At 40.1% G+C, this 22,298-nt stretch overlaps 2 protein-coding genes across 2 annotated transcripts in view; one reads left to right on the forward strand and one right to left on the reverse strand.

Moving 5' to 3' along the window:
• The first annotated feature begins 1,616 nt into the window (after positions 1-1,616).
• Positions 1,617-19,518, forward strand: camlg (calcium modulating ligand). The gene is made up of 4 exons (XM_063053286.1): positions 1,617-2,120; positions 10,795-11,255; positions 16,565-16,630; positions 17,570-19,518. Exons 1-4 carry the CDS (start codon positions 1,898-1,900, stop codon positions 17,759-17,761), a joined length of 942 nt encoding a protein of 313 aa, XP_062909356.1. The 5' UTR covers positions 1,617-1,897; the 3' UTR covers positions 17,762-19,518.
• A 682-nt stretch (positions 19,519-20,200) lies between these two features.
• LOC134349252 (neuropeptide Y receptor type 5-like) overlaps positions 20,201-22,298 on the reverse strand; it is a 68,149-nt gene continuing 66,051 nt past the window's right edge. The window contains exon 7 of the mRNA XM_063053287.1: positions 20,201-21,373. Within this exon, the coding sequence (XP_062909357.1) occupies positions 21,357-21,373 (17 nt within the window). The 3' untranslated portion in view covers positions 20,201-21,356. The remainder of the gene's footprint in view (positions 21,374-22,298) is intronic.

Below are 22,298 nucleotides of genomic sequence, written 5' to 3' on the forward strand. Positions count from 1 at the left end.
ACAATCCTCAATCCTTTCCAGTACATTACTGTACCACCAAATTTGTGAGCTTTGATTTATTTAATAACCCTTTGTTTGGCAACACATCAATAGACATTTAGATCCAAATTCTCAAACATTACCAACAGATACTTATTCGCCCAACCGGGACATGAGGTGGCAAACATTTTGTCATGGTCGAAGTGACATCATCACGGCTCAATTGACTGTGTCAGCAGAGTACTTGCGTTTATATTGGTTTGACTCGTTGTTCTGTTTGGTTGGCTATCGCGCTGGCCGCTAATCTCTGCTGGGTCCCAGCCAACCCGATAGCCAAGTGATCTCTGTTATTGGTCGTTGTCAGCATTGGGCCTTCAGGTATCTGTGGTCACCCTCAGCACCAATCCCGCAGACGCCTAGTTTCATAAATTGCGTCCTGTTCAATATGCTTGTTAATAGAGTCTTCTGTTGAAAAACAAGCTTCCAAGAATTCTCGATTTCTTGTATTGCGCTTCTGCCAGGATTTTTGTGGTTTCCCAGATGAACTTGTATCCTCCTTGGTCTTCATAAGAGACAGAGGTCCATGTTTCTTACGACTAGCTGATGTTCATGAGGTCTCGTGGATAGATGTCTCCCGTCTGTCATGCATGGTGTATGGAGCAGTCTCCTCACTGGATCTGGTACAGTGTATTATGTTTGTTCTCTCCACCAGGGCTGTTGGGTCCTTGGGTCCCAGGAGGAGCCATTCTGATGGTTGTGCTGGGTTCGTGTGCTACCATTATTCCATGTGCTTGCAGCAGTCTTGGATCATTTCAAAAATATTCCTGATGTATGACAAGGTTAGCCTCATTCTTGTCTGTTCAGAAGGGGTTAAAAGGTTGTTCCTCCAGACCAGACACATTCTGATGAACACATCCCCCTGCAACTTCTAACCCCCCCCCCCGCCGTCACCGTGCAGCACCAGCAACCTTCGCCCTAGGATATTAGTTCCCCTCCAGTTCCAGTGGAAACCATCCCTTCTGTCCACAAGTGCTCAGTACACTAGTTGGACAAGAATTTATATGAATTCAGAAAATTTATTTCTACTGATGATAAAAAGCTTAGTAACTGAGATGCAGCAGTAGGCAATTGCCCGCTCTGAAATTCAATCATGCTGATCTAAGACTCAACCCCATTTACCAGCCTTTTTCCTAAATCCATCAATATGTGCAGCAGCCATTTATTTAAATTTAACAAGATACCCAGCATTGGATAGCCATTCATGTTTAACTCCTACTGAACACCTTTGCAATTTCTGCACTTGCCTCCCAGTGTCAGAGGCAACACATTGTCAGGCACTGGGGATTTATCCACCCTAATTTTCATCAAGAAAGAAAACACTTCCTCCTCCCTGATCTGTATAGGGTCCATGACCTCACATCTTCAGACTCTTACATTAACTACAAAGTATAATCGTGCTTAGTATTAATAAAAATACATAGTTACACACACAAAATACGGGAGGAACACAACAGGCCATTCAGCGTACACGGGAGACGAAAAAAAACATTCCACGTTTCAGATTGCGAGCCTCCATTATTAATATAATAAAAATACTCTACTTATCAAGTTTAAACATTTGCATCATTCCCCCAAAATATGCCACCGCTTTTTATTTTGGCTTTTTGAATGTCTTCCGCAGGCTTTCATCGAGTTACTATTTGACTTCATTGTCAGTGAAGGAATATTCCGCCCATTCACTGCTGTGCGTTGTACATGAGCAGAGCAGCAGCCTTTGTTCAGGAGTGGGCGCCGCTCTAGCTTTCAAAAGCTGGCGTGGTGACACCGATTCACTCGGTTTACAGATAAACTTACATGCTAGAAAAGATTGGTGACAACAGGCCAGGGGCGGTTCAGCCCTCCGGCCCGAACCCCAGCCATGGTCTCTGTGATGTCATCGCCGTGCGCCCAGACAAGGCGGCGCCGCGGCGGCCGCACTCACTCGGCGGGGATGGAGAGCGCTGGCGGCGCCTTGAACGGCGGAGACGACCAGAAAAAGATGAGTTCGGCACGGCGGAGAGCCGAACTCCGTCGGAGGAAGCTGCTCCTGAACTCGGAGGATCGGCTGAACCGAATCATGGGCTTCAGCAAAAACGGGGCGGGTGAGTTAGCGAGCGGGTGGAGGACGCGCGGCCTGGGGCCCGAGCTCAGGCCCTTGGTAACCGGTTGAGCAGCGGTCACTGGCGGCGGGGAGCTCCAGCGATTCACATACTGTACACAGAATTAGTAGGCAGAACCATTGTTACTGATAACAATAGCGCAACAAACAATGAAACGCAGCCACTCTTTTGAAACTAGGAGCGATTACCGCGCACTGAATATCAGACAAAGGTTGGAAGGCAATGCAGATCCTGGAATCTGGAGCAACACAGCAGGTCGAGCAGCATCTATTCCCTCAGCAGCGTTTTGACCCGAAACGTCCATCGTTCCTTCCCCGTCACAACTGCTCGACCCACTGAGTTTTTCCTGCAAATTCTTAATACCGATTACGGAAAATTGGATTAAACGTTTTTGAAAAATGTGGTGATGTGTTGCTGTTAATATCCAATGCCACGCCAAGACAAATGGTTGGGGCCCATTTGCACGTTTAAAAGAAAAATCAAGAATTTGAGATCTTGATCACGTCTGGAGGTTTGCCCACTACTTGTGTGAAACCTAGGTGTGTAGGCTAGTTTTCTACTATATAGTTGAGAAGGAGAATATGATTAATACAGGATAATAGTTTGAAGATGATATGCCTATACCTGATTGCCTGTGATTGCACAAATTCAGTAAAAGCTATGAGCTTTAAGCTATATCCTTTACTAACGGGAACATGATCTTGCACTTGAACCATAATATGAATCTTAAGCTTCTGAGGGTTTTCTATTTTCTGAGGGTGTCTTGCAGTTTTGTGTAGGCATGACACAGCTAGAATTATTTTGCTAGTTGAAATGACAGATTTTTGACACTTAAAGGTACAGTGATGTATCTTCCACTTCTGAATAATGGTCTTCAGTAACCTTTCTTGGAACAAATGGAACAGTGTTTTGCACTTTGAACTTTAAATTTCTATGCTTGCAATTTACATATTTCCTATTCTGCTTCATTAATTACATTACTTAGAAATGTACTTTTTCTTTCTTTTCTAAATAAAAGCTATATACTTAAAGTGCTTAAAATTAAGATGATAGGTAAATGTTGAAGCCCAGAAAGACTGCAGGCAAGTAAAAAAAAGTGGAAATAGATTTCCCTGGATTAACTTTACCATTAACTCTGTGGATTCTAAATCCATCTTCTACTTCAAGACTAGAAGGCAACAATGAATTCTTCCACATATCCAGTGTTTTCTGTCCAGAACTGTTCACAGTGTTCTCAGCTTTGATGCAGACCTTTCCTGGTACTCCCAGAACATGCCTTTTGTCAGTATATCTAAATTTGCTGTCAGAAGACACTCCAATCTTGATGAATCACTATCTCTGTAAGTATATATAATCCCTGAATTGATTAAAGTTTGTGACTACAGCAGTTTGGGATTACAGGTGTCCCCCGCTTTTCGAACGTTCGTTTTACTAAACCTCACTGTTACGAAAGACCTACGTTAATATCGTTTTCGCTTTCAGAAGGTGTTTTTACTGTTACGAAGAAAGGCAGCGTGCGCCCCGAGCAGCTGCTCTTCCCCGGATTCGGAACGGCATTGTTTTAACACGTTGCATTGAGCAGCCGTTAGCAAGATGCGTTCTAAGGTGTCGGAAAAGCCTGAAAGAGTAAGGGTGTTACACTTAGCGTAAAACTAGACATAATTAAGCGTTTCGATCGTGGTGAACGAAGCAAGGACAAAGTGAGTTTGGCTTGTGGAAGTTGACGAAGATGATGTTGAAGAGGTTTTGGCATCCCATGACCAAGAACTGATAGATGAAGAGCTGATGCAATTGGAAGAGGAAAGGATAACAATCGAAACCGAATGCAGAAAGTGAAGCAACAGCGTGAGATTTTCGCTGCAATGATAAAGTACGACTTTAATTTTGAAAGGGTACGTAGGTTTAGGGGATATTTGCAAGATGGTTTGAGTCCTTACAAAGAACTGTATGATAGAAAAATGTGTGAGGCTCAGCAGTCAAGCAAGCCTTCCACATCAGCCACAGCAGACGACGAACCTCGACCGTCGACATCGAGGCGGGCAGTCATAGGAGAAGATGAGCTGCCTGCCCTGATCGATGATGAGATGACACCCCCGTGTCCCACCACCCCAACACCCAGGCCGTGGACAGATACTGTACTGATTTGTGGAGAATGCAGCAGTAGCCGGGAGGCACACAGCACATCTTTAAGAAAAAAGCCGAAATAAACATGCTAATTAATTAGGTGCCGCCCCACGCGTAATTGTCGGCCCAGATCAGAGGCGATGCAATCGGCAATCGCCTCTGATCTGCGCCGACATTTACGTGCCGGGCAGCACCTAATTAATTAGCGTGTTTATTTCAGCTTTTTTCTTAAAGATGTGCTGTGTGCCTCCCAGCTACCCTGCATTCTTCGCGGCAATGTATCAGTCGGCGGCCTGGAGGGTGGGGGCCACTGCACCACTCCAACCTGTGACGACTCAGTCTAACACACCATCATCAGTGTGCTCGATGTCTTCGCAATTCCGGTGAGTGATACTACACTGTTCATACGTTATTTCTATTTTATATAGGCTGTGTATTTTTACATGTTATTTGGTAGATTTGGCAGCTTTATAGTTTAAAGGTTACTGGAGAGCGCGTTTATGCCAACAGCGCTTGCGTGAGATTTTCTGCCGAGACCGCTTGCGTGAGATTTTCGCTACGGAGATCTGTGCAGGCAATCGTTATAGAGAAGTATTTCTACTTTATATAGGCTGTGTATTTATCCTATCATTCCTGCTTTTACTATATGTTACTGTTATTTTAGCTTTTATGTGTTATTTGGCATGATTTGGTAGGTTATTTTTGGGTCTGCGAACGCTCACAAAATTTTCCCATATGAATAAATGGTAATTGCTTCTTCGCTTTACGACATTTCGGCTTACGAACCATTTCATAGGAACGCTCTACCTTCGGATGGCGGGGGAAACCTGTAATTAGAATTGGTTTATTATTGTCACTGGCAGAACATGTGCTTGTCTTGCATACTGCTCAAATTGTGAGAAAGATTGTGAGGTTAAGAGTCTATCTTGTCATACTTACAGCCATTCAGTAGGTTTGTGGGGTAAAAACTGTTTGAACCTTGTGGTACTTACCTTCAGCCTTTTATATTTTATGCCCAATGGGAGAGGGGAGAAGAGAGAATATTTGGCGTGGGTGGGGTCTTTGATTATGTTGGCTGCTTTACTGAGGCAGTGAGAAGTGCAGATGGAGAGTTCATGGAGGGGAGGTTGGTTTCTGTGATGTACTGAGCTGTGTTCACAACTCTCTGCAGTTTCTTGCAATCATGTATAGAGCAGTTGTCATACTGAGCCATTCTGCATCCAGGTAGGATGCTTTCTGTGGTGTACCGATTAAAGATGGGCATGGTTCAGTGAGGACATGCCAAATTGCTTTAGCTTCTGAAGGAAACAGACACATTGGTGAGTTTTCTTGGCCATGGCATCTGTGGTTGGACCAGGACCGGGTATTGGTGATGATCACTCCCTGGAACATGAAGCTTTCAACCTCACACTACTGTACTGATGTAAACTGGGGCATGTGCACTAACTGCCTCCCTCCCTTCCAGAAGTTGATGACCAGCTCTCTTCATTTTGCTGATGTTGAAGGGAAGGTTGTTGACAAATTACTTTGCAATTGGTGCTTGTTTATAATGCTTGCGTGCTTCAGTTTTATAATTTCTGGTCGAGTACTATTTCTTGGCTTTAAACCATGGGGGCATGTAAATATCTTGAACCATGTGGGCATATAAATATTTTGAAAACTGATACAAAATAGTGTGCTGGAACAGCTGGCGAATTAAAACAGGAAAATCAGTTTGTTTTCAATACTGTATTAAATGTGGTTTATATATCTGAAATATACCTATCAGAAAAGTCATAACTGACTTCTTTACACACACATACACACCTACCAAATCATACCAAATAACATATAAAACCTAAAATAACAGTAACATATAGTGAAAGCAGGAATGATATGATAAATACACAGCCAATATAAAGTAGAAATACGTGTCTACAATCATTGCCGGCACTGTTCTCCGTAGCGAAAAATCTCACGCAAGCGCTCTCGGCAGAAACACTCTCTCCAGTAACCTTTAAGCTATGAAGCTGCCAAATCATACCAAATAACACATAACAATACACAGCCAGTATAAAGTAGAAATAATGTATGTACAGTGTAGTATCACTTGTGAATACAGTGCCGAGCACACTGATGATGATGTGTTAGGCTGAGTCGTTGGAGGTTGGGGTGGTGCAGTGGTCCCCACCCTCCAGGCCACCGACCGATACATTGCCGCGGAGAATGCAGCGGTGGCCGGGGCACACCCAGCACATCTTTAAGAAAAAAGCCGAAATAAACAAGCTGATTAATTAGGTGCCGCCTGGCACGTAAATGTCGGCCCACATCAGAGGTGCCGCAATCGGCAATCGTCTCTGATCTGGGCCGACATTTACGTGCTGGGCGGCACCTAATTAACTAGCTTGTTTATTTTGGCATTTTTCTTAAAGATGTGTTGAGTGCGCCCCAGCTACCGCAGCAATGTATTGGTCCACAGCCCAGGAGTTGGGGTGGTGAGACACTGGGGTGTCATCTCATCGTCGTCCATTTCCATCAGGGCAGGCAGCTCATCTTCTACGTCTGCCTGCCTCGATGTTGATGGTGGAGGTTCGTTGTCTGTTGTGTCTGATGTGGAAGGCTTAAAAAACGACAGTATGCTTGACTGCTTACGCATTTTTCTATCATCTCATGCAGTTGCTTCATGTTCAGTTCCTGGACAACTTCACTTTCGGTCCGTTGGCTACTGCATTCGGTTTCAATTGTTATCCTTTTCTCTTCCAATTGCATCAGCTCTTCATCTATCAGTTCTTGGTCATGGGATGCCAAAACCTCTTCAACATCATCTTCATCAACTTCCACAAGCCAAACTCACTTTGTCCTTACTTCGTTCACCACGATCAAAACGCTTAATTATGTCTAGTTTTACGCTAAGTTTAACACCCTAACGTGCTCTTCTGATACCGTGGAACTTACCTTGCTAACGGCTGCTCACAGGCACATGTTTAAGCAATGCCGGCGAGAATGCAGTTCCGGGGGAGGAGCTTGGCTGCTTGGGGCGCGCGCTGCCTTTTTTAGTAACAGTGAAAACACCTTCTGTTAGCAAAAACAGGTAACTAATGTAGGTCTTTCGTAACAATGAGGTTTCATAAAGCGAACATTCGAAAAGCGGGGGACACCTGTATAATATATATTTCATAATAACTCTTGTCACCTAACAATTGGTAAATTTTTGCTTTCGGTCAATGTGTTGAAACACCAGACAGATTGAATCTTTATGGTTTTTTTTCCCTGTTAATGAGTAGTGGTTTTAATCTAATTTACCCAATCTATGTGTAGTATAAGTATCATTGTTTCCCGTTGCTGGTTGGAATACATGTTTAAAACTAACATGATTTCTCCTCTGGTCATTAATTCTTAACACTGAATTCCCCATGAACCCTACTTGTAGCCCATCAGCAGCAGAAACAGTTTTCCACATTGCATTTGCCAACCAACCTCTACATTGGGGACATTTCATTTCAAGTTTGCATTGGACACTTCCAGTAGATCCAATCGATTTATGAGGGAAAGTTTTTTTGTTTTCTCCACCTGCAGCGAAACTAAATTATTAATTTTCAAGATGCACTGTTACCATTTGCTCCATTGACATTGCAATTCCAGGAAGGCTATTATGATCCTGATTTAAGTCCCTGACTGTCCTTCTGGTGCTTTATCTCTTGGAATAGCAAAGTTAACGTAAAATACATTGCCTGTATATCAGGAATACCTAAGCCACTTTTACCATGTGGCTTTATCATCAGCTTCACTGTATTGTTTCTCACATTTTTCATTGAAGCGTCAGGAGAGTGTTAATGTGTGGGTGAATGTTGGTACCTCACAGTAGCATAGCGGTTAGCGTGACGCTATTACAGCTCGGGGCGTCGGAGTTTGGAGTTCAATTCTGGTGCCATCTCTAAGGAATCTGTATGTTAGACCATAAGACAAAGGAGCAGAAGTCAGCCAGTCGGCCCGTCGAGTCTGCTCCGCCATTTTATCATCAGCTGACCCATTCTCCCATTTAGTCCCACTCCCCCGCCTTCTCACCATAACCTTTGATGCCCTGGCTACTCAGATACCTATCAATCTCTGCCTTAAATACACCTAATGACTTGGCCTCCACTGCTGCCCGTGGCAACAAATTCCACAGATTCACCACCCTCTGGCTAAAAAAATTTCTTCGCATCTCTGTACTAACTGGGCGCCATTCAATCCTTAAGTCATGCCCTCTCGTACTAGACTCCCCCATCATGGGAAACAACTTTGCCACATCCACTCTGTCCATGCCTTTCAACATTCAAAATGTTTCTGTGAGGTCCCTCCTCATTCTTCTACACTTCAAGGAATATAGTCCAAGAGCGGACAAACGTTCCTCATATGTTAACCCTCTCATTCCTGGAATCATTCTAGTGAATCTTCCCTGAACCCTCTCCAATGTCGGCACATCCTTTCTTAAATATGGAGCCAAAAACTGCCCACAGTATTCCAAGTGAGGTCTTACCAGTGCCTTATAGAGCCTCAACATCACATCCCTGCTCTTATACTCTATTCCTCTAGAAATGAATGCCAACATTGCATTCGCCTTCTTCGCTACCGACTCAACCTGGAGGTTAACCTTAAGGGTATCCTGCACAAGGACTCCCAAGTCCCGTTGCATCTCAGAAAATTGAATTCTCTCACCATTTAAATAATAGTCTGCCTGTTTATTTCTTCTACCAAAGTGCATAACCATACACTTTCCAACATTGTATTTCATTTGCCACTTCTTTGCCCATTCTCCCAGTCTATCCAAGTCTCTCTGCAGACTGTCTGTTTCCTCAGCACTACCGACCCCTCCACTTAACCTTCTATCATCAGCAAAGTTAGCCACAAAGCCATCTATTCCATAATCCAAATCATTGATGTACAATGTAAAAAGAAGCGGCCCCAACACGGACCCCTGTTGAACACCGCTGGTAACCAGCAGCCAACCAGAATAGGATCCCTTTATTCCCACTCTGTTTCTTGCCAATCAACCAACGCTCTATCCACGTATGTAACTTTCCCGTAATTCCATGGGCTCTTATCTTTAGCAGCCTCATGTGTGGCACCTTGTCAAAGGCCTTCTGAAAATCCAAATATACAACATCCACTGCATCTCCCTTGTCTAGCCTACTTGTAATTTCCTCAAAAAATTGCAATAGGTTTGTCAGGCAGGATTTTCCTTTAAGGAAACCATGCAGAGTTCTGCCTATCTTGTCATATGCCTCCAGGTACTCTGTAACCTCATCCTTGACAATCTCTCCATGGCATGGATGAGTTTTCTCCAGGTGCTCTGGTTTCCACCCACAGTCCAAGGATGTACTGGGGGTGGTTAATTGGTCATTGTAAATGTCCAGTGATTAGGTTAGGGATAAATCAGTTTTGTCTGGGATTGCTGTGCGGTGCAGCTCAAAGGGCCTATTCCGCACTGTATCTCTAAATAAGAATAAGTAAAACTATTTTCTTGTAATTTAGACTTAATCACTAATTACTTTAAATGAAGCAAGTGTGACCACTGAGAATTTGTTATCCCTTGTGTTCCGGTTTTTTTTTAATTTGCGGATACATAGGGTCTTTTAAGAGACTCCTGGATAGGTACATGGAGCTCAGAAAAATAGAGGGCTCTGGGTAACCCTAGGTAATTTCTAAAGTAAGAACATGTTGGGAACAGCATTGTGGGCTGAAGGGCCTGTATTGTGCTGTTAGTTTTCTTTGTTTCTATCTCTGCATGGTTTATGCCTTTCTGTTATTTTTCTGTCTCCTCAGACCCCTCTCTAAAATACCGAGCTCAGTAGATTGCCCTTGACAGCAAGTGTTTGATTCTGGGTTCAACAGGAGCATAATGCAGTTAGTGATGGTGTAAGATGGCCAATACAATACTTCTGGGATAGCACACTTCAGTACACTGTCCTTCTGTTCTGGGGTGGTGCAGTGGAATCCATCCCACCCAGGCATTCCTAGGCAAGCAGTTAAAGGTGCTCTTCACGGGTTGTAGACAAGCATATTCATATAGCAGGGTGCATCATACGGTGACCAATTGCCAGAAACATAATTTAGCTTGTAATTTATACTTTAGATTTGCTTCATGCAATGAACTGGCAAACATTCTCATGGAACCAGGTAGCAGTTTTGAAATGATCTGTACAATTATTCAGGTTGAATTAGAAATTTGACTGTGTTGTGAATGCTTATTAAAAGTGAAAATACAAATATATCAAATTTAAGTTTTGTAATGCTTTGCTCTTCCCAATAAAAAGGCATACTAGATATGAAGATCCTACCATAAATTTGATCAGCTGTTCTGGTATACAATGTTATATGGGCTTCTAAAAGCTCTTCATCAGATTCAACATAAATTATTAAAATAAAAATGAGGACCTAGAATTGGAAGTAACCTTGTAACATGCCAACTTAAAAAATCAAATGTGAGTGATTTTTTTATCATACATTTTGAATACTTATTTAATTATACTTGAAAGATAAATACAGTATTTTCTTGTTTCCTTATATGCAGAAGAGGGGAACCGAGCAGATTCTCTTCCACCATATGAACTGGAGAAAACAGAATCTCTGTTGACTTCAGGCTTATCCAAAAGAACTCCAGGAATTTCAGACGAATCTGATGGTTCAGTGGCATCCATTCATTATGCTAATGGAACAGAGAATCAGGGGCCATATTCTGCAGACAGAAAAGACTCAATTAACAAAACTAATGAGGTTGACGATGATTTGGGTCCGGGAAGTCAGGACCTGGGAACATCAGATGTGTCACTAGAGCATTCTTCCCGCCGTGGTATCGAGCAGTATATATCACGCTTTGATGAAGCAATGAAACTTCGAAATCAACTGATGAGTGAAAAGCCTGGTCAGGAGAATGGAGGTGAAAATGAAGAATTTGGCACATTCCGAGTTTTCCGCTTGGTGGGTAGTGCTCTTCTAGCCTTAATGGTTAGAATCTTTGTATGCAAATATCTGGTAAGTACTGCGTCTGGTTTCTACTGTAAAATACTTAACGCATTTTCATAGGGATTTCTTTTATGTAAGCTTGCAAAGGACCTATGGCATTCCTTAGCAAATGGAAGAATATGCTATTACAGTCACAGGGAGATGCGAATTAACCAAGTGAGACAGTAAAGCGAAAGTCTCCGCCGCATCTGCTCTCAGGATGAGGCTTTTCAATCCAGGACGAAGGAGATGTCCTCCTTTTTTTAAAGAAAGGGGCTTCCCTTCCTCCACCACCAACTCTGCTCTCAAACGCATCTCTCCCATTTCATGCACATCTGCTCTCACCCCATCCTCCCGCCACCCCACTAGGAGTAGGGTTCCCCTTATCCTCACCTACCACCCCACCAGCCTCCGGGTCCAACATATTATTCTCCGTAACTTCCGCCACCTCCAACGGGATCCCACCACTAAGCACATCTTTCCTCCCCGCCCCTCTGCTTTCCACAGGGATCGCTCCCTACGCGACTCCCTTGTCCATTCGTCCCCCCCATCCCTTCCCACCGATCTCCCTCCTGGCACTTATCCTTGTAAGCGGAACAAGTGCTACACATGCCCTTACACTTCCTCCCTTACCACCATTCAGGGCCCCTGACAGTCCTTCCAGGTGAGGCGACACTTCACCTGTGAGTCGGCTGGGGTGATATACTGTGTCCGGTGCTCCCGATGCAGCCTTCTATATATTGGCGAGACCCGACGCAGGCTGGGAGACTGTTTTGCTGAACACCTTCACTCTGTCCACCAGAGAAAGCAGGATCTCCCAGTGGCCACACATTTTAATTCCGTGTCCCATTCCCATTCTGATATGTCTTTCCACGGCCTCCTCTACTGCCAAGATGAAGCCACACTCAGGTTGGAGGAACAACACCTTATATTACGTCTGGGTAGCCTCCAACCTGATGGCATGAACATCGACTTCTCTAACTTCCGCTAAGGCCCCACCTCCCCCTCGTACCCCATCTGTTACTTATTTATATTTTTAAAAAATTCTTTTCTCTCTCTCCTTTTTCTCCCTCTGTCCCTCTCACTATACTCCTTGCCCAACCTCTGGGCTTCCCCCCCTTCCCCCTTCTTTCTCCCTCGGCCTCCCGTCTCATGATCCTTTCATATCCCTTTTGCCAATCAACTTTCTAGCTCTTAGCTCCATCCTTCCCCCTCCTGTCTTCTCCTATCATTTTGGATCTCCCCCTCCCCTCCCACTATCAAATCTCTTACTATCTCTTCTTTCAGTTCGTACTGATGAAGGGTCTCGGCCCGAAACGTCGACTGTACCTCTTCCTAAAGATGCTGCCTGGCCTGCTGAGTTCACCAGCAGTTTTTATGTGTGTTGAGCGAAAGCTTTGTAATTGATTGCTAGTTAATACATACAATAAAGGCAGAACGGAATGCAATTTTGCAGAAAGCTTTTGACCAAGGCACTATTCGGCTAAAACATTTCCTTCATCTTGCACCTGAGATACTGCTGAAGACAAGTCTTTTATTAAATTTCGATTCAATTACATTGTGTACCTGGAGATATTCCATGACAATCCCTGGTTTTGTTGTTTTATAGGATTGCTGGTATGTACAGGGACTCGTGGATCAGGCTTTGTGCTGGCATAAATTTGGAAAATTTCAGTACACTGTACCTGCCATATGCTTCATTACAAATTATTTTATTACAGGACATAGGTTAAGCTTTGTTACATGAGGTTTGTTTTCAACGTTTTACTGAGCTAAAGTAACAGCTTGGCAAACCTCCATGCTTTTTTTGTGGGGAGAAGCTATTTCATATCTTGTAGTATGTTTTATAAGAATTTTTACATGTGATTTAGTTCTCAGTGAACTTCCTAACACCAGGGATGACAATAAATACACCTTGGAATGACTGACTTTGCAACATGGACAGTTTTCCAAGGACAGTTAGGTCTTTGAGAATGTTGGTGAAGCTAAATTTTGAATTTTTTTTAGTTTAGTAACAAACATTATCTTCATCATGATGGATGGTAGAATCCAGTCATTTATATTGGTACTCTTTATTTCCAGAAATCAGTTTCTTATTGATATTACCAATGATTATTTTAGAAAAAAATACATTAAATGATTTGATTTAGTTTTCAAAATATTCTTGTCAGTGTCATTTGTGAATTCAGATGTTGAAGTTGAAGTTTTACGGTTTGGTTTTATAATCGTACAGCACAGAAACAGGCCCTTTGGCCCATCCAATCCATGCCAGCCTGTTTTACTGCGTAGTCTCATCTACCCAGAACCCCACCATAGCGGTCCATACCCCCTCATCCATTTACTTGTCCAAACTTTCCTTAAATATTGCAGTTGAACCCGCATCCAACACTTCTACTGCCAGCTCATTCCACACTTGCACCACTCCAAGTGAAGTAGTTCCCCTGAGGTTCCACTTAAATATTTCACCTTTCACCTTTAACCTATGGCCTCTTGTTCTAGTCTCACCCAGCCTCTGGAAAAAGCCTGCATGATTCACCCTAACTATATTTTCATAATTTTATATACCTCTAATAGAGGTACGCAAGATTAAGAAGGAGTGAAGTCCTAACCTATTCAACCTCTCTCCATAACTCAGGTCCTCAAGTCTTGGCAACATCCTTGTAAATTTTCTCTGCACTCTTTCAAGCTTATTGACATCTTTCCTGTAGGTAGGTGACCAGAGCTACAGACTATACTCCAAATTTGGCCTCACCAACTCTAACATATCGTCCCAACTCTTGTACTCCGCGCACTGATTTATGAAGGCCAGTGTGCCAAAAAGCTCTCCTTACAGCCCTATCAACCTGTGATGCCACTTTCAAGGAATTGTGGACCTGTATTCCTCAATCCCTCTGCTTTACCGCCCACCTCAGTGTTCTGCAGTGCTCAGTTATCTCTGCTGGTACTAAAGTTACTATTTGTTGAGTTGGGACTTGTTAGTTTTATAAGATAAATGTAGGAAAAATGTTCTTCACATGTTCTACCAGTCTGATGTCGCCAGTACAATCTTCTATGCGGTGGTGTGCTGAGGCAATGGCATCAACACGGGTGGTGCCAACTGGCTCAGTAAACTGATTAGAAAGGCTGATTCTGTTATAGGAGTTAAACTGGACACACTGGAGGCTGTGGTAGAACACAGGACCCAACAGAAAATCCTGGCAGTGCTGGGCAATGTTTCTCCCCCTCTGCATGCCACCTTGGCTGAACAGAGGAGCACTTTCAGTAATGAACTAAGACAACTGCGCCACTCTTTGGAGTATATTAGGTCATTCTTGCTCTCGGCCATTAGGCTTTATAATGAGTCAACTTCTAGCCGGGGAGGTGATGACCCCCAACTGTTAGACTGTTTGAGGTAAATTATTTTTTATTCTTTCTTTCTTCTCTTCTAATATTTGTCAATCTGTGCCCTTATAATGCTACTGTGACTGTAATTTCCTTTGGCATCAATAAAATATCTATCTAGATTTATGATATGACAAGTAAAATGGATACAATTAAATAAGAATTCAAATCCAAATTTCAATTTTTAAAATATTTGCCACCCAGTCAAGTCTACTATTTCTCAGTTGTTTGTGAATTTCAAGAGAAAGATGCTGGTGGTTGCAAAAGATTTCATTGATTTTATAACTGATAAAAGGTCCTATCTACAATTATGTCCTATTTCCCTGGAGGGTATTATATGAAAAAAACACTTTTTCGACTTAAACTGAGAGGCTGAAACCATAATGAATGAAAGTATCAGAAAGATCAAGCAATCATTGCTAATACTTGTTTTATTTCTCAGAAACTTTAGATTAAAATCTCTAGGAAGCAGAGGTGCACTCCAGTAACTTTTTAAAAAGTTAGTTTAAAAACTTGAAAAGTTTAAAACAAGTTTTAAAAAATTGTTCAAATTGATGTTGTTGAGATTGACAATAGCATTTTGAATATAGGAAATAATTGATTTTATGTAAAATGAACGCTGCATTGAATGAATAATTTATTTCATTAAAATGGGTGTCAAACTGAGTTTGCAAAAGATATGACAGCTTAAAGGTGGACAAGAGCTGCTGTGAATGCCTTGCCATTTTGATGTGGTGCATTTGTGAAATTTCCAAACCAGCTTTTATTTAGGTCAGTTCTTTTATCTGTCTGGTCTATAGAAACAGCAAGCACCAATTTTCTTTAAAATAAAGGATTATTCATCAGAGTTGTTCAGAAAATAGTTTTTGTAGTTGTCTCATAACATTGTTTAGGGTCATATTTTGCTGCTGATTTGAACTCTTTTTACCAAATGAATGTCGTAACAATGACTGTTAGAGAAAACCGTGCACACATAAATGCCTGGCTCTACATCAATCTAGAAGTTTCTCTCATCAACAAGAGCTAAATGTGGCAGACCTCAATTATAAAAATATTATTGTTTTTACATTTTTCTCTGAACTTTGAATCATGCTGTGCAAACAGCTTAGTATGAATGGATACTTTGAGCATCTTCTGAGATCCAGAAACTGTTCTGTTAATTATTTTGAGAATGAAGATTGCAATAAGTATTGTATTGGATTCTTTTCACAGTCGTTGGGGGAATAAATTTTGTGTAGTTATGCAGAATTGTTCAGACCCAGTGATTAGATAATCATTGTCATGTCAGAGCAGTAGGCCACCAGATAGCTAATTAATGTTTTGAAACCAATTGTTGATCATTGTAATTGCTATTAGATGTAGTGCTTATAGAAAACACAGCTGTGCAGAGGATATGAAAAGTGGGTTTGGATAGCAATATTAACTTTTATAATGTTGTTCCTCTTGCTGTACTTGTCATGGTCCCTGACATCTTAGCTATAAATCTTATCAATATAAACATGCTGTTTTTCTTATTTTAATTTATAAATACTTATTTCATTTGTTCAACTGATAATGCTTTTAAGGAACAAATGAAATAAGCATTTATAAATTAAAATAAGAATTCTTACGCAGTATCGTGACTATAAAAGGAAACACAATGTTTTGGTTTGTGACATCTTTTTACATTAATGTTATGTCACATTGGTGTTTCCAAACATTTCTAAATTTCAAGCTCTGTATCGCCTGAGCTTGTGGAGTTGTTGAAACTCGTACTGCAATACAGTTCAGTCTTTTAGCATGTTCAGAATTTCTGCATTAAACAACACAGGACAGCAGTTTCACCACTGCAAATTCAGAGCCAATGCTTCTGGAAGTTTACAATTAATGATGCACTCTTTCACTTGTAATGGGTTTGTAAAGGTCATTCAACTCAGCTCCACATGTAGCTTTTTCACTCATTAATCTTTTTCTTGCAGGCCATTTTTGCTCCCTTTCTGACTCTTCAACTTGCATATATTGGTCTATCAAAGTACTTTCCGAAGGTAAGATTTAATTCTTTCACTATGTAATTAAGTAGGATGGAGCTTTAAAAACAATTCCAACAAAGCATGAAATTAGTAGCAGCAAGATAGCCTTTTAAAAAAAGGCCTGAAAGTTGGTTTGGATTTCAGTTTGGATAGAACTTCAGCTTCTGATTTGTAGCAAAAATAAACATTAAGGTAAAAGGTGCAGATAGTATACATCTTGTATCTTCCAAATTTTTTACACATCATTTGTAATGTATCTTGCAAATGTTACCTCAGTTACCTAGAATTGATTTGCTTCTGTCCAGTTCTTGGGGAAAAAATGCAATACATGCATCAAGAAATGTTAGCATTCTTCAGCTACCACTGATTTGAAGGTAATTTATGAAATCATCATTCACATAATTAAGTGTTGTGTGACTTAGGGTATATCTGTCATGTAAGTTGATTAAATTCCAGGTGATTTTTATAGAAGTATATATTGTTTATTTTTATAAACTACTGCAGGAAAAAATAATAGCCCCCATTGCAGAATGACTAAAAAGACTTTTTTTAAAAAGAGCCACTGAAGAAATGCACAATGATCCACTAGTGATCATTGACATCACATGTTACTCTTGCATTCTAGTGCACTACCTTTGTAACTTACAAAGCTACTGATTTCACAAAATGCATAACTTTTAGTCATTTTTTTCTATACGTTGCATTCCCAGTGAGTGAGTTTCATCTTGTTGTTTTGTCTGTTTAGTGTGACACTGACGATTAATAGAGGGTAAATTGAGGACTGCACCATAAAAGGTGCAGTCTGTGTTTGGTTAATGCTGCCATTCACTTCAATATTGGTGACACACCATCAGGATCATGTTTTTACCTTTTCATCACAAACCTGATTGACTGCAAGAATCACACAATGAAGATATTTTAAAATATGTAATAGCAATTCTGTTCCTTTTGTAGAGTGAGAAGAAGGTAAAGACAACGGTATTAACTGCGGCCCTGCTTCTGTCGGGAATCCCTGCAGAAGTCATCAATCGCTCAATGGATACATATGGGAAAATGGGAGATGTATTTGCAGATCTTTGTGTCTATTTTTTCACCTTTATCTTCTCCCATGAAATCCTTCTCTTTCTTGGAGTTGATGTACCTTGACTTCATTCAGCAAAGGAGGGGAAGGGAGAAGTGAGAAAAGTTTTTTTTTCATTTACCTTTGCGGTATGTACTGTTTGTGCCGTTCGTTCCTTTAGACTTCACAGACACTGGTCTTTCAGGCTATTGGAGGTCCCCCCGGATCACTTTACTCAAATAATAGTTGAAGGAAAAATAAGATTCAGCAACAGAAATAAGCTATGTGGTTGGGAAGCCATAATGAAAGAACTTCAAGAAATGTTTTACCTTTAATTCATTTTTGCAAAGTTTGGCATCAGGTAGTTTGTTACGACTACTAGTTTAAACAAAAGCAGTTCAGAATGCACTAAGAACCTCACCTTGACTGTATATTCATATTATATCTGTATGATTAGCACAAGCCATTTGGTGATGCAAAGGGAACTAAGAATACAACAAAAGAGTGTATCATTTTGAAAAGTTGACACTATAAATGACTACTTATCTGATGTTTGTTTCTACAGTTTGGGACTGTGTTTGAATGGAAAGTTCAGTGTGAACTTGTTCAAAGTTGAAAGTTCGATTGTTCAGTGTGTTTATTCTTTCATTGTACATATTGTGATTAAATTATTTCACCCAGGTTTTGTATTTATATTAGATTTTGTGTTTTCTGTAAGCCATTCAAGAGCAAAATGAATGTTTTTATTTTGCAATGCAAAATCCATTAAAAGTTAGGTGCATCACAATTTACACATTTGGTCTAATTATTTGTATAAATCTATCCAGTAAAACTGCCACTGATATAAAAGTTTATTTGACAACCAGCACTCAGGTTTTACATTTACGTGACTTTGTAGTGTTCGATGATACGTAGGTATTCTCAACACTATTCAGTCTCTGCTGCCCTCCAGCAACGGAACAGGATGAATCAACAAGGAAGTCATATTTAAGAACAGCAGTGAATTTTTTTTCTCTTTATACTGGGTGCTTGCATAATATGTGAAGGGGAAAATGCCTCTTATTTGTTTTGCTGCAGAGTATATCACATTATGATAAGGTAAATGCTGGAATCTTGAATAAAATCTTGTTACATAGTTCAAACCAATTTCATTTTCCTTTTGATTTGATGTCTGTTATTGTTTTCCAAATCATGCTGTTTAATACTAGACGATGTATTAAAGGTTAATTTGATTGCGAGGCAATCATATCAAGTTCAGACTTTTCTACATTAAACATTTAAATGAGAAATTGCTGCTAGTTAAATTGTGAACCATTACCGTAAAGAGGTACTTAAAAAAAATATGTATGCATGTGTTTTTTTAAAAAAAAAGATCTTGGTGAAGCTGCTGTATAGCATGTGATTTTGTTCAGTAAGGGGCAACTCCGAGATCCTATGTTGTCGAAACCAATGTGTGGCAGTGATGAGCAACTCATGAGAAAAGCAACTTTGAAGTGAAGGAGAGCTGCCATATCTTATAAATACATTGTAAAACTATCAACATGTATTTCCCTGAATGAATCTTTAAGCAATTAACCTGTCACTCCAGGTTAATTGAATCTTTATTTTAAATCATTAAATCATCTGGTTTAAAAAAAAAACAAATCCTGTGCTTACAAATGTTGCTTTGGTTGAATTTGGTGAATGACAATGAGTGGATCTTTTTGTTGAATTTAGTTTGCACCACATGTTATCATTTATCATTACTCTGTAAGAGAAACTTAATTAAATGTTTAATATTATACTGTCCTAAAACTGGATTTTTTATTATTGTACATTTTCTCATACTTGCAAAGATGGTGATAATGTTTCTGTTATTTGGGGTGATCACAGCCACATCTGTTTTTAAATGCAGTACCTTCCCAGTTAAGGACACTCACTAGAATTTTTTTTCGCATTACCCCATTTCCTTACTTCATGGACCTGCGTACAAAGCTGTCATTGTGCAGAAGGAGAGGGAAAATACATGCAGCTTCCACCACCAACAGCCCTTGAAGTGTGTTCCAGATGCAGAACATTCCCTGTTTTAAACAAAATACTACCTCTGACATCTCTAAACTTTCCTCCACTTGTTTTATCCATACTCACCAATAAGGGTGGAAAGTGGTGCAAGGTGGATACAATTCACCTTATAAGTAGGTGAGTTAGTGGCAAGTATATTATTCACACTGGTAGGAAGATTAAATAATATTTTGCTTTTAATAATAATTGCTAATGTTTTGGTGGAATTTAGATGCCTTTGTAGACAAAATAGTAAGTTAACATAATTACATCAAGTAATTAAGAAGGTAATTGGTAGATCAATCTCAATTCCAATTTCTGCACTGTTTCTTGTATTCACATACAGATTTTAGGAATTGTAGCAATTGTCCAGTATATTAACTTAGTACCTGTATTTCAATCACAATTTTGTCATCACTAAGTATACTCATCCACATTCTTGCAGGGATAAACAATCAAAATGGTATGGATCAGTGGTGATTCTGGTGGACACCGTTAGTGTCGATAGAAGAGAGTTTCCTAAAGGAAATATTCATAAAAATGAAAAAGCAGTCACTTCAATAGAAAGATGATTTTCACAGCCCTTTAATAAAAATCAGTTTTCCATTCTACCAGTATGTTTGCCAAAATGGACCTCTGTAGTCATACAAAGGGGGATTTAATTTCATATTCTGAAAAGGCAAAAGGGAGCTTCATGCACTTTGAACTCAGAAATTAACTGGGAAGTCTTTGAAGTATATCCTTTGCATAGGAAGTTGACAGTCCTGTTTAGATGATTTTTTCTTTTGCTGAGGTTTGCAACACTGGCATCCATCAATAGCATAAAGTACTACATTTCAGCGTATTTACAGTTGTGGATAGAATTGTGCATCTCACTTTTGAATTCAATGTTATCCTGGAATGAATTAACTGAAACTGCTAGTTTCTCAGCTCTTTCTGTTGTGACAAGTCCACCATTTTAAATGAACTGAAAATGCTTCTCCAAAACGTGCAATAGAGTTATTTTATCGCAAATTATCTGTGTTTTTCAGATACCCGGCTTTGCAGCCTAGACAAGTAACAAATATATTTTAAACCAATTTTGTTATTTTATAAATAATGATACCAGTGTGAAACCAAGCAATAATTTGATGTTATACATCCTGCTGTCTAAATCCATAATTAAAGTCCATTGCTTATTTGGGGTAATTATTTTCAGTATTTACAAATGCAAAGAGCTCAGTAATCACAACTATTTTGCTTACTTATGTCTAGTATTTTTATTATGTACATTTTTTCATTCAACCATAATTGAAAATGGATTATGTACAGTAAATGTGATTTTTAAACTTGGGAACAGATAACGTATGTACAGAATGTGTTGAGATTTACCCAAATTTTGTATCAATACATTTGGTTTTACCTGTAGCTGAGTCTGATAAAGGACAAGTCAAGGCAGGTAACTTTTAACAATTTTGGCATTGAGCTGGTCTCTTTCCATCTGAATTTACTAAGAGACCTGGACAACCCAGTTGTCTTTACTTTGTGGATCTATACACAAAAGTAGAAATTGGTACTGCTAGGATTAGCTTCATCTGGTACCAGCTTACAGTCATCTGCATGTAAAACACCCTTTGGGAACCCAGTCAAATTGATTGCATGTTATATCACAGAAGTAGCTGTAAGAAAACAGAAATATAGCAATTACAAAAACATAAGTTTGGACATTCAAGATGATCACTGCTGATATTCTAAACCCTCCGTTATCTTTTTCTCATTTTGATCTTCCTCTTAACGGTGGCTCTTAGATCCATTTTAGATTTGCAAAGCTTTACAACTCTAAAGAAATTTCTCCTCATCTTGATTCTCATTTCTATGTCACCTTGAGCCCTGAGTCCCCTTAGAGTAGTTAGGAAAAATGTGTCTCAGCATCAAACCTGTTGAGCAGTAATGTTAAATGTTTTTAAAGTGAGAACATAATTAAAACAATGGATTCTAATTCACCATAGTATGATAACATTTTTGCTGTCCTGCCTCGTGTTTTACTAAAAAAAATACATTAGGACCATTTCATCCCCCTTTATCAGAAGGCCACTAAATTCGGGACCAGAATAACCTCACTCAGGCTACAAGGTTGGTTGATGGCGTGAAATAGCAATATCGTTGTAGTGAATGACATGTCTATTTCCTGAATGTGGTACAGTTGTATTGTTGAGACAAGGCAAATAAGCTCTGTCCATTCTGGACAGTCAATCAACTTCATGTGGCTCCTTTTGGAACCTCTAGATTCAATTGTACTGATGCTATTTTGTCCTCCTGCCCCCCCCCCCCCCCGCCTAATCTTTGCAGTTGGTATTTATTTTGGATCATCCTGAGGTTGTTGACAAGGAAAGGAAACTGAATCATGATAACAATGATGAGAAAAATCCTGATCAAAGGGTGATCCTATCAAGGTATCGAATGATGGTGAGAATTGAAGGTGGTAGAGTTGAATACAGAGAAAGAATTCCGGAGACTGAATACTTAAAAATCATCCTTTAAATCTTTGGATCCCCAAGCATCTCATAGCTAATAATTTATTGTTGAAGTAATGACATTGTTTCA

This window comes from Mobula hypostoma, chromosome 7, assembly GCF_963921235.1.
Source record: "Mobula hypostoma chromosome 7, sMobHyp1.1, whole genome shotgun sequence".
Classification (NCBI taxonomy): domain Eukaryota; kingdom Metazoa; phylum Chordata; class Chondrichthyes; order Myliobatiformes; family Myliobatidae; genus Mobula; species Mobula hypostoma.

Excerpts from the sequence above, each read along its gene's own strand:
- camlg (XM_063053286.1), top strand. The coding sequence starts at position 1,898 with ATGGTCTCTGTGATGTCATCGCCGTGCGCCCAGACAAGGCGGCGCCGC. Across the intron at positions 11,256-16,564 it reads TCTTTGTATGCAAATATCTG|GCCATTTTTGCTCCCTTTCT; the intron begins GTAAGTACTGCG and ends TTTTTCTTGCAG. Across the intron at positions 16,631-17,569 it reads TATCAAAGTACTTTCCGAAG|AGTGAGAAGAAGGTAAAGAC; the intron begins GTAAGATTTAAT and ends TTCCTTTTGTAG.